This window comes from Drosophila tropicalis, unplaced genomic scaffold (assembly GCF_018151085.1).
Source record: "Drosophila tropicalis isolate 14030-0801.00 unplaced genomic scaffold, ASM1815108v1 contig_130, whole genome shotgun sequence".
Lineage (NCBI taxonomy): Eukaryota > Metazoa > Arthropoda > Insecta > Diptera > Drosophilidae > Drosophila > Drosophila tropicalis.
The window spans coordinates 703,862-716,173 of record NW_027172573.1 but is presented as its reverse complement, the minus strand read 5'-3'; the positions used below and the strand labels follow the sequence as shown (position 1 = coordinate 716,173).

At 41.0% G+C, this 12,312-nt stretch overlaps 1 protein-coding gene across 1 annotated transcript; it reads right to left on the bottom strand.

Moving 5' to 3' along the window:
• Nucleotides 1-944: 944 nt before the first annotated feature.
• Nucleotides 945-6,305, bottom strand: LOC137581185 (uncharacterized). The gene is made up of 2 exons (XM_068295372.1): nt 2,023-6,305; nt 945-1,935 (listed from the first exon to the last, which is right to left on the bottom strand). Exons 1-2 carry the CDS (start codon nt 6,303-6,305, stop codon nt 945-947), a joined length of 5,274 nt encoding a protein of 1,757 aa, XP_068151473.1.
• Nucleotides 6,306-12,312: the final 6,007 nt, after the last annotated feature.

Genomic DNA, 12,312 nt, shown 5'->3' with positions numbered 1-12,312 from the left:
CCTGTACATCCTCTCGGTAAGCTTCCCATTGCTTTTCCAAATACGGCGGTAGGTCACCATCCATCTCAATTCGTTCGGTAGCAACATGTTGAAGAAACATTTTCGCTCTTACCACTACCGGTGCGAACAGTCCTAGAGGATCAAAGATTTGACCGACTTCGGATAGCACCACTCGTCTGGTTATTTTTTTTTTTTTTTCCTTTTTTTTTTTTTTTTTTTTTTTTTTTTTTCCTAATTTTTTTTTTTTTTGGGGCCCCTTTTTTTTTTTATTTTTTTGCCCCTTTTTTTTTCCGGTGTGTCCCCGGGTTTGTTGTCGGCATTCGTTTCTTCCTTTGGAATTTCTCTTTAGAAGTTGACTGCTATTTTTACACCATTATCGTAAGTTGAAACCCTTAGCTTTCAAGATTTCTAGAAGCTCTTTTTTTTTTTTTTGGTTTTGGGTTAATTTTTTTCTTTTTTTTAAAAAATTAAAATAAAAAAAAAAATTTTTTTTTTTTAATTCTTAAGAAGAATATTTTTTTTTTTTTTTTTTTTAAAAAAAAAATTACATAGTCTTTTATTTTGTTTAGGGGGGTGGTGTTTTTTTAAATTTTTTTTTTTTAAAATTAAAAATTTTTGTTTTTGTTTTGGATTTTTAATAAACAAAAAACCACTGTGTTTAATTTCTAAAAAGACCTTACTTTTTTTTTACTTAAACTTCACTGAACTGTGTCTGCCACTGCCAGAACACGTCTTGATCGTTCGTTTGCTTGCTTATTACTAAATTTTCAATTCTTACGCAACTACGTAGGTCATATAGGCTTATAAAGAGTGACAGAGACAGAGCATACCAGACTGACGCCAGTATATTCTAGAAAACTTAAGAGAAAATACAAAAACAAAAGCATTGTGAGATGTGCAAGATCATTCATGAGTCTTTGCCTTGCTGCGTATAGCAATGCAAGTCAAATGACAATTGGTTCCTCAACATCCCGCCCCCCCTGAAACTCCGTTTCTGAACCCGGTAGGGCTGCAATCCTTGTGATAGGGCGAGTGACTTCTCCTGATTTGGTGAGAACCTGAACCGCTCTGACGAGGCCATCATCTCCTGTGAACACCTGAGTTACCCGTCCTAAGAGCCATGCCGATGGGGGCGCGTTAGAGTCCTTGATGAGTACAAGTTTACCGATCGCAATGTTTGGTAACTTGGTGGTCCATTTCGGGCGCTGTTGTAGCGATGTCAAGTATTCTTGATGCCAACGCTTCCAAAATCCTTGAAGCATTGCTTGAACATGCTGCCAGTAGCTCAATCGATTGGTCGGAATCTGCAAATAGCCGTCTTCAGGAACTGCTGTATATGTTCTGCCAATTAAGAAATGTGCCGGTGACAGGTAGGCAATTTCAGTATCCGATGCTGTGCACAATGGTCGCGAATTAACGACAGATTCTATTTGCGAGAGCAGTGTGTGCATCTGCTCAAAGGTGAGGACGTTGGTTCCTATTACACGTCGCAAATGCAGCTTAACCGAGCGTACTGCCGACTCCCACTTACCACCCCAGTGTGGTGAATATGGAGGAATAAAATTCCATTTGATGCCTTGATCCGCAAGGGCTTTTGAAACGACATCATTGTGCTCGCGTGAAGCGAGAAGCTGTACCATTTCGTCTAGTGCACGTTTTGCACCAACAAAGTTGCGACGAGCCATAAAACGTTTTAATGCCGCCAAGAATGTGTCGGTGCTGAGATCAGTGGCCAGCTCCAGATGAAGAGCTGAAGTAACCATACATACAAACAGGCAAATGTAGCCCTTTTCCTTCCTGGGGTTTCGTCCCTTGTGAACCTTCAACAAGATAGGTCCAGCATAATCGCATCCAGTATGCTCAAATGGAAAGGCTTGTCGCACTCGAACAGCCGGTAAATTGGCCATAAACTGATTTGCTGTGTGATGGCGCTGTCTAAAACAGTTTAAACACTCATGTGTGATACGTCGAATAAGGTTTCGTGCGCCAATGATCCAATATTTCTGGCGAATTATTACAAACATTGCTGAAACTCCTGGATGAAGATTGACCTTATGCTCATGTTTCAGCAGCAATTCCACAAGGCGATGTTGTTTCGGCAAAACTACTGGATGCTTGGCATCTGCAGGCAATTGCGACCTTTCCAAACGTCCACCCACACGTACAATTCCATCTTCGTCAACGAAGGGAGATAGTTTGCTTAAAATTGATCGTCGCTCCACCGATTGCTTCCTCAAAAGCAGCTGTCTATCGTCATTGAATTGATTTTGTGCCTGTCGTAGGCAAAACTTCCTTGCTCTGGTAACTTCATCGAACTTTAGAGGTCCTGAATATTTAGACTTGCTTGATTTGATTCGATGAACGAAGCGGAATACATATGCGACCACTCGAACCAGTCTGATCCAAGATGATGTCCTTCCGAGTAGTACCTCAAATGGGGAATCCTCAATATCCTTGGAAATGGTTGTCAAGATTTTGGTTTTGAACTCAAGTTCTGCTGCTGGCTTGAGAATTGAGCAGCAAGTTGGTGGTCTGTTCATTGTCTCTGAGTATAGTGTACAGTCGTGCAGCCAAGATGGTCCCTTCCACCATAGATCAAAGTTAATTAAGTCACTCGCTAGCATGCCTCGTGATGCACAATCCGCAGGATTCTCTTTAGTGCTGACATGTCTCCAAGCGCTACGTGGTATGGTCTCTAGTATTTCTGCCGTTCGGTTTGCGACAAATGTTTTAAGTTTACAGGGTTGATGCGGAAGCCATGACAAAACGATTGTAGAATCGGTCCATGCGTGTATCTTAACATCCTTCTGGCGCAGACCAGACCTTACTGCTTGGAATAAACGAGCTAATAGTAGAGCTCCGCAAAGTTCCAACCGTGGCAACGACTTCTGCTTTAATGGTGAAACTCTTGTTTTAGCTGCAATGAGTGCCACTCCGATGCTTCCATCTAGGTGTGTCACACGGTTGTAAATGACAGCAGAGTAAGCCTTTAACGAAGCATCTGAAAATCCATGGAGTTCGATGTCATCGGGTTGATTGTCTACAAATCGTGGTATCTTCAAGTTCCTTAACGTGAAAATGTCCTTTCTGAATGTTTGCCATAAGTGCGCTTGCTTCGTTGGCAGTTCCGTGTCCCAATCCAGATTAAGCAGCCATAATTCTTGGAGCAGAATTTTAAAATTGATCACCACTGGCGCCAAAATGCCGAGTGGGTCAAAGATGCGTGCCGTGTCAGATAGCACTTGTCGCTTCGTACAAGTCATATGTTCCGATAATGAAACCTTATATGTTAGGACGTCTTCTCCAGGACGCCAATGCAGCCCAAGCACCTTTGCTGCCATCTTTGAGAAATCGATTTCATTTCCCTCGTTGCTGGCAATTCGTTTACTATTCGAGACCCATTTGCTTAGCTCCAATTGTGCCCGTGACATAAGGAGTATCAGCTCTTCCTTAATGTCGAGCAGTTCTTGTTCGTTCATGGCTCCTGTCAGTACGTCATCGACGTAGAAATCATCCAAAAGTATCCTAGCCGCCCTTGGAAACTCGTATTCGTGATCAGTTGCCAGTTGTTCCAGCACTCTAACTGCCAGAAACGGTGCACATGCCGTGCCATAGGTGACTGTGGTCAACTTGTAATGCTTCAATGGTTCCTCAGGGTCTTCTCTCCAAAGGATTCGTTGAAAATTCTGATGTTCAGGGGCCACTAAAATCTGTCTGAACATTTTGACGATGTCCGCAGAAAATACGAATCTGTGCATTCGAAAACGCAGACAAACGTTGAAGAGGTTGCGTTGTATACATGGGCCAATGTGAAGTGCGTCGTTAAGAGATCGTCCATCCCGATCTTGAAATGATCCATCGAACACCACCCGCAGCTTGGCGCCTATGACTGGATGGTGTGGCAAATAGAATGACTTCATACATACGTTTGTGTCTTCGTCTGCAGCTACTTCCTTCATGTGACCCAGCTGGATATACTCTCTCATAAACTGAGTATATTTTAACTTCAAGCTGGAGTCCTTCATTAGAAGACGCTCGACTGCGAGAAAGCGCGATCTTGCTCCTTGAAATGTATCCGCAAATTGTGGGTTTTGTTCCTTGAAGGGCAAATCGACTATGTATCTTCCATTCGAGTTGCGGTTGTGGGTACGGCGGAAGTGCGTTTCGACCTTTTCATCCTCTTTGTTTACAGTTGTGTGTGATGGAACTTCCTCTAGTTCCCAAAATCTTTGCAGTAGTCCATCTATATTAACCGTAGTCAGCAATGACGTAGATGATATTTGCAATCTTGAAGTGTATACCGATGTGATTACCCATCCAAATATGGTGTTAACTGCAATAGGGTGCCCTTGACCATCGCATAACTTCTCTCCGGTGAGAACTAACCAAATGCAATCATTGCCCAGCAAAATGTCGATTGAGGCGTTAGTTCTGAAGTCAGGGTCAGCCATTTGGTATCCCTTAAATACCGACAGTGATGAAGCATCAATGTTTTCACGTGCCAATGGTGAGGTGATCTTTCCTAATATGTGAGCTTTAATATCGATGCAATGACTCGACACACGAGACATCATCTGGAGAGAGCAGAAACCTCTGGTTATTCCCGCCTTGACGTCTGAGATGCCCGATGTGGCAACTCGAAATGGCGAACGTGCAAGCCCCAACGTCTGTACGCACCGTTCCGAAATGAATGACAAGTCTGAGGCGCTATCCAATAAAATACGGCACGTCAGCAAGGCTCCTTGAGAATTTCGGACGTGTACCAATGCAGTAGGTAGAGTGCTTCTTCGTTGGCCATTTGGCTTACTGGGTCTGGTTACATTCATCATTGCTATCGCTGATGCCGCTGGTGACTCCTCAGAAACCTGGCCTGAGTTGCCTTGGTGCTGCTCTGAGCTATTTTGCGGTGTAGAATGGCCTTCAGAATGCAGCATAGAATGATGGCGGCGCTTGCAATACTTGCAAGAAGACTTCGAGCCACAAGCGCTTACTCCATGTCCAGTTCTCAAACAATTAAAACACGTATGTTTCTCCTTCGCAAAGGTGTAACGTTGCTTGACAGTCAAGCTCTGGAATTGAGGACAAGCCGACAGTATGTGCTCAGTACTATGACATTTCATACAATTACCTGTAATGGCAAGCATGGTGCGTGCTTGCCTTTTTCCCTTTTCATCCCTCGGTTTGCTCGCTACATGATCGATAACTTGACTGAGCTCAAGGCGATCGCATCGTGAGTCCAAAAACTTGAGCAACTCTTCAATGGTAGGATTTTCGATATCTTGGCTTTTGTCGATCCATTCACGTCGGGTAGCCTCATCAACCTTGTTGATGAGCAAGTATATGAGCCAACAGTCACGGCCCGTTTGTCCAGAAGCGTCTAAAGCCCGAATAACATCACTGGCTCCGCAAGTCAGAGCGCGTAGCGATGATGAGTTTTGCCCAACAGCTTTTGGCAATGCGGTGAATGTGTCCATCAGTAAATTCACCAAGTAACGGGGCTTTTCATATCGATCACTCAATGATTTCCATGCAGTGACGTAATTTGCATCCACTACGGGCAGATGCTGGATGAGTATCGCTGCTTCTCCTATGACGCATGACTTAAGGTGATGAAACTTTTGGATATTCGTTAAAGTTGTCTTTCCGTGAATGGTACTCTCAAACAGGTCTTTAAAGGCATGCCATTCCTTGTAATCTCCACCGAAGGGCTTGATGTTGATTTTCGGTAACTCACAATCTCTTGTTGCCGCTGTTGCAACCGACTGTGAGCCTGACGAAGACGAAGATTGCTGTGGCGAGAGCAATCTCTCAACCAATAGTTGCTGCTGCTCCATTTGCCGTCGCTGGTGTTCCATTTGACTCTGCATCTGGAGTTCCATTTGACGCTGCTGGTGTTCCATTTGACTCTGCATCTGGAGTTGTAGTTGTTGCTGTTGATTCTGCATTTGTTGCAGAATTCCTTGGAAGAGCGAACCATCGTTACCAGCCGCGCCGATTTCTTCCAACTTGCCAGACGGAGCCAAGGCAGCTCGTAAAGCCTTAAGGCGGGCATTTGCTATTTCATATTTCTCCTCGTATATCCCGAAGTCTTCGGTAGGGTCCACATAACCCTCTAGTTTGTCGTATTTGGCCAATTCGTCGCCAGACTTCACGAACTCGTTCCACGCATTGGACAAAGTTTCCAATTTGGTGTCAATTGCGAAGACGTCGGCATCCTGTGCAGGATTCTCTGCATATCCATATATGCGGGTAATGGTTGTCTTCAATCTTCCTCTGGCCTTTATGAATGTTTTCATTTCCTCCATGATGAAATACCAAGAAATCTCCACTGCTTGTGTGGACCAAAAATTTCAAGACGCGTCTTTTTCCAGAGATGTGTTCCCTCACGATCTCGTCGATTATATCGATAACAGATACCGATAGGCGAGTGGCGCCACCGTTTGTCCGCGCTTTTTCCAATAAGCACGCGATTGTCTATTCGATAGTAGGCCAGAACTATCGACTACTAACTTTGAGGTTAACAATTAATTGCAACCACGTTGCAACAAATTATTAAGCAATGAGTAACAAACAAACAATGCCCAACGATCCGGCTCGAAGGACCAAATTATGATGAACAATAAACCACTGTGTTTAATTTCTCATAAGAACTTAACTTTATTTTTACTTAAACTTCACTGAACTGTGTCTGCCACTGCCAGAACACGTCTTGATCGTTCGTTTGCTTGCTTATTACTAAATTTTCAATTCTTACGCAACTACGTAGGTCATATAGGCTTATAAAGAGTGACAGAGACAGAGCATACCAGACTGACGCCAGTATATTCTAGAAAACTTAAGAGAAAATACAAAAACAAAAGCATTGTGAGATGTGCAAGATCATTCATGAGTCTTTGCCTTGCTGCGTATAGCAATGCAAGTCAAATGACAATTGGTTTCTCCCCTCCCCTATTCTTTTTTCTCAATTTTTTTTTTTTTTTTGGTTGGTGTTTTTTTTTTTTTTTTTTTTTTTTTTTTTTTTTTTTTTTCTTTTAAATATATTTGTGTGTCTTCTACCGCAGAAGAATTGAGAAGAGTTGCCTCTGTACAACTGGTCCAGGATATAAAATGTCGTTCAGTGATTTTCCTGATGACGTTTTGCATGATGCACCAAATACCACTCTTAGCTTGGTGGTGGTACTTTCTGGTTTTAGTACACAATGATGCGGTATAAAGTAATGGTTCTTGGGAATTTGTTCTACCATTACTTGCTTCATATGTCCAAGCTGTTCATATTCTGACATAAATTTTACATACTCCTTTTTTTATGTCAGGGCTCATTCGCCTCTCTAACGACATGAATCTTCTTATGGCTACTTCCCGAGATTCTCCAAGAGATGACGCCTCTTCAGCAAATGGAAGCTTTACAATTATTCGATTGTCCGCCGCCGTGTGTAGGTTATCGAGGAAGAATTTTTCACAATACTCTTCCTCCGGACTCCTGTACCTTTTTATTGACTCTAGTGTGTCTAGCTGCCAGAATCTTTCCAGTGATTCCTCTGGATTCGTCATGCCTACCATACATGTGATTGAAGCTGACGTTGACATATTAATTCTGCCAGCAACAATCCATCCAAACTCTGAGTTTTGTAATGTTGGACGGTTTCGATTGCCCCGTCTCCTTTCTGGTAGCAGTATAGCATAGTGATCATCAGCTCCCAACAGCATATCAATTTTTCCGGGTTTATCAAATGTTGGGTCCGATAATTGAATGTTGTCTGGTAATGTGACTTTCTGCGTTATTTGTTCTGTGGGCTGGTCACCTATTATGTGTGGCAATACAAATGCCTCAACTAGCATTGCGAACTTGTTGTATCTTGACCTTACAACCAAGCTTACTCGCGCCTTGCTTATCTGTGGTTGACCACCCACTCCATTTATATGCACATGAGTCTCGCTAATTTTTAACGATAACTTCTTTACCAGTCTCTCTGAGACGAGATTTACTTGAGAGCCGCTATTCAGGAGTGCTCGAAATTCTCCTTTCCTTTCATTGATCCCCTTTACCACTACCTTGGCCGTTGCCAACAGGGTGTATTTTCTGCCAATTCCATACGCAGAAGCTGCAGAAGCAGATGAAGCAATTTGGTTGCCTGTTTCTAAATGCAACATTGTGTTATGTTTTTTATCGCATTTAAAGCATCCCCTCCAAGAGCAATTTTTTGCCATATGGTCCGGCTTGAAGCAATTGACACACAATTTGTGTCTCTGCACCCAATTAAGCCGCTCTGCTGCGGATTTGATTTTGAACTTTTCACATTGGAAGAGTTTGTGCTTTGCTCTTTCGCAGAAAGCACACAGGGTACTATTTGTCCCAGATGCTGTTGCGCATGTCTTCCTTGGACTTGGTTTTTCAATGCTGCGATTTTCGTTTCTTGGTTTCCCAATCGCCTCTAATGTTAGGAAGCGCTGTTCCAAGAAGGATAGGAAGTCCTTTACTTCCTGCAGATCCCTTGTGTTGGAAAGAGATTGCTCATATAGTGCGTGGTTGAATCTATCCAATTTTCTTGTCATATGAAACATTATGACAGCATCTGACGATTCCACATTGACGCCGACATTTTTTAAGGCTTGCAATGATTCAAAAATGTTATCATGCAAATTCTTTATAGAAGCTGCGTCATTTCCCACATTTGGGTGATCAAACAGCTTTGCCAGTATGGCTGTTACTAGAACTCGTTTGTTATTAAAACGTTCCTGCAACACTGACCAAGCAGTGTTGTAATTGGCTTCTGTTAATTCCAGGTGCCGTATCAGTCTCTCTGCTTCTCCAGAAAGGTTTGATTTTAAGTACCACATTTTCTCTATCGTGGATACATTTGACTCATGAACCACCTTTTTATAGATGTCATGAAATTGTTGCCATTTCAGATAATCCCCATCAAATTTTGGAATGGGAATTTTGGGTAGTTGCAATGATTGTATCGATTGCAATACAGGTGGTGATTGTATTACTACATTTTCTGCTGGTGCCACACAGCATTGTATTTTCTGCGGCCACAAACGTAGCTATATTATATCCGGCTTCGGCTGGATTTTCAGCTAGCCGATGAATCTCATAATGGATTTCTTCAATTTGCATCCATAATTTGTCGACTACCGATTTGTAAGTCATTTTTTCTTCAGGCACAATTTGTCTTAATGTCCTGGACAATGACTCCAGCAGAGCACTTTGCTTACGAACCAGTGGTTTGACCATGACTCGCTCTTCCTCTCGTTGGCGAGAGGTCCTTCCAATCTTCCACTATATTAGATACAACCGTCTTCATTTTGCTGAAATAGTCCGTTACAAAGTAGTCATCTTCAGTTGGCACGTTATTTAATTTGTCCATCAACTCCTGATGACTTTTCTCGAAGTTCTCCCACATGTATTCCAGGAGGTCAAGTTTCTCCTCGAAATAAGATGGCTTCGTTTTCCTGGCGAAAGAATCTTTTTTGCTATTCCGAATAAAGGCCTGGATTGCCTCTCCTCGTTGTGTCTGCTGTTTATAAAAATCATCCATGTTCTTTTATATTCTTATGTAATTGCTTATCTGTACTAGTACTTGACCCGGGAGTTTATTTATTTTGTCAAAGACAGGGAACGCTCCGACTCGTTCCTAAAATTGGTCAAGTGTAGCACAAATAAGAATAAGAAATAAATCGAAGTTGCCTTTTGATTAGTGTTTTAACCATAGTTTTATTTTTATTTCCAATATACCTATTCTTTTACACTGATAACTGCCACGAAATGAAACCAATTTTTTGAGTTTCTTTTCTTTGTTTAAAAAATTGCTGATCAATGCCAAAATCTATAATCGTGCGTACTACCTACACAGGTAGTACTGACCGAGTTAACTTGGTCAGATATTGCTGACGCCAGGGAATGCAACAGAGTGGAGTTGATCAAACTTTATTTTATATAAAAATAATATTTTATGATTTGGTCGCCTCGTTGACACAAATCATTGTTAAATGTTTTTTATAAGGTGATCGCCTAGTTGATCAACTTTTATTCAATGGGTATGCACTGCTACCCCGTTGCGGAAAACCAACTCCTAGTTTTCCAATAAATCTTTTTTATTCGCCAAGGTGGCTACGCAATGATTGCCAAGTTAATCAATTGCGATGTTTTTAGTCGGGACCCCAGATTAATGTGAGATGTTCATCAATTTGTGCCCTCGCTTAGGATTGTCGTGTCCAAAGCGTGCAAAGAAAGTAGTCGCCTAGTTGACCAGTTTCCTTTTTGTTGAGAGATTGGTCGCCTGAGTTGACCAAATGTTCTCGCTTGATGACGGTTTCACCAAGTCTGTTATTCTTTTAACTTGGAGCCGCCAATGTCGGGGTCACCAAAATGTTCGATGAAAGACGTTAGTGTTTCTTGAAGTTATTAAATATTTATTTATTTATATATATCTAGGCACTAGCACATAAACCAGTGACTAAAAGTTGTCGCAACCAACACATAAATTGGGTGGACCTCGGAGTGAGATTACAAAGGTAGAGATGGGGGGCCAAAGACACAGCGATGCACACCCGATGTAGCTACAATTGGTATCTGATCTTACTATCAATAATGCATTTCTTTTATAGTACAAAATAGCGAGCTCACCAGTGCATAGTTCGACATAGTGTTAGGTCAGCAAAGTACGTTTTTATTGATTAACTAGGTCTTTATTGTTTACTGCTGACCATATCAGATCTACTTATGACTGATGAGCCATCGATATCTATAATCGGGTTACATACTTAATTGACATACATTTCTATTTGTTCTATATTATAATTGTCTTAATGTTAGCTTATTTTATATAATCAAAACACCAACAATAATGTTTGTTACGAGCTTCTGATGCATTTTACAAAATTGTCGGTACTTTTTTGGGCTGATCGAGAATTCACACGATATTGCTATTAATATATAGTAAAAATTATTCAAAATGACCTCATCAAACAATGTTATGGATGCAAACAGTTTTGTATTTCCAAAGATTCGTCTCGCCGTGTTACTATCATTGCTGTTACCACTTCCGTTCTGTTTTGGTGTGCTAATATGCAAACCCATTAAATTCCATACTGTTTGCTAAATTTCCTTCTTTCTTATCATCATTTTATTTTAAAAAGCCAGGCTGAGGTTGAAAGGTTTCAGAATTAAAATCTGTGTTTTCGATAAGTTTTTTGGGTCTGCATTGCAATTTCGTAGATCTTATTAAGTCGTACCCGGGACATACATATATTGCAGCCGTGTGTTTTGTTGAGTTGTGTAAAACTGATATATTGCTGCTTTGTTAAATTATTCTCCAATAAAAAAGCTAATGCTTCAATATTAGAAATACGATCTGGTCTTTTCCTCAGTCATTACATTTCGCAATACGCCATCCAATTTATTTTCATTACTTTTACGGGCAGACGCAGTGGCGGCATGCAAAAAGTAATGCAGTAGAGCAATCATTTTGAACGGCAACTTCTGATGCCATTTGCCTTCGTAGTCTAGGCCCGGCCTTGGCATATCCTACTTTTGGACGACCCATCTTCGATGGTGATGGCTTAGCAGTATCCTCCACTTCAATTTTTACTTCCATACATTTTGCAAACCATTCTGTGTGAATTCACTTGAATCGCTCAAGATTTCGATTGTATTTGCGCAAGTATCGTTTTATATAATATTGAAAATTAGTTACTTTTGCCTTAATTTGCTGTATATTCAATTTGTTCAAATTATCTTCATTTATTTCTTCATTTGAACGCTGCGACAGCATCAGCATTGCGATTGTTGTTGTTCCAAATATCAACAAGCGTGTTGTTATTGAACGTAAAGGAGCAAAAAAAATAATTACTACAATAAACTAGGCACATCCGTTAGTAACTTGCCATTTTTAGTTGCATGTTTTGATATGCAATTTTCCAGAAATACTCCACGGAACACAATTAAAATTGTTAGATTTTTGCTAAAAATACAATCAGCTGGTTTGAAGGGCTGCCACAAAAAGAGAGTTGCCACCCGATAAAAAAAATTGTTTTTCAGCTAACTGAAGTGTTAACTATTAATAAAAAATAACATTTTCTTAATATTTCACCATAAATTTTATGACTTTATGCCGCCCATTATGAAAAATCGCCCATAGTGCGCCTATAAACTACTGTGCCAAATTTGATCAAGATCCGATGACTATATCATATAGCTCCCATAGGAACGATCGGTCGAAAACAGTGACTCTTGTAAATAACTTCGTTACTTTTAACGCGATTGCTTTCAAATTAAACAGTTGTTAGTTTAATGTATCTGTTAATGAT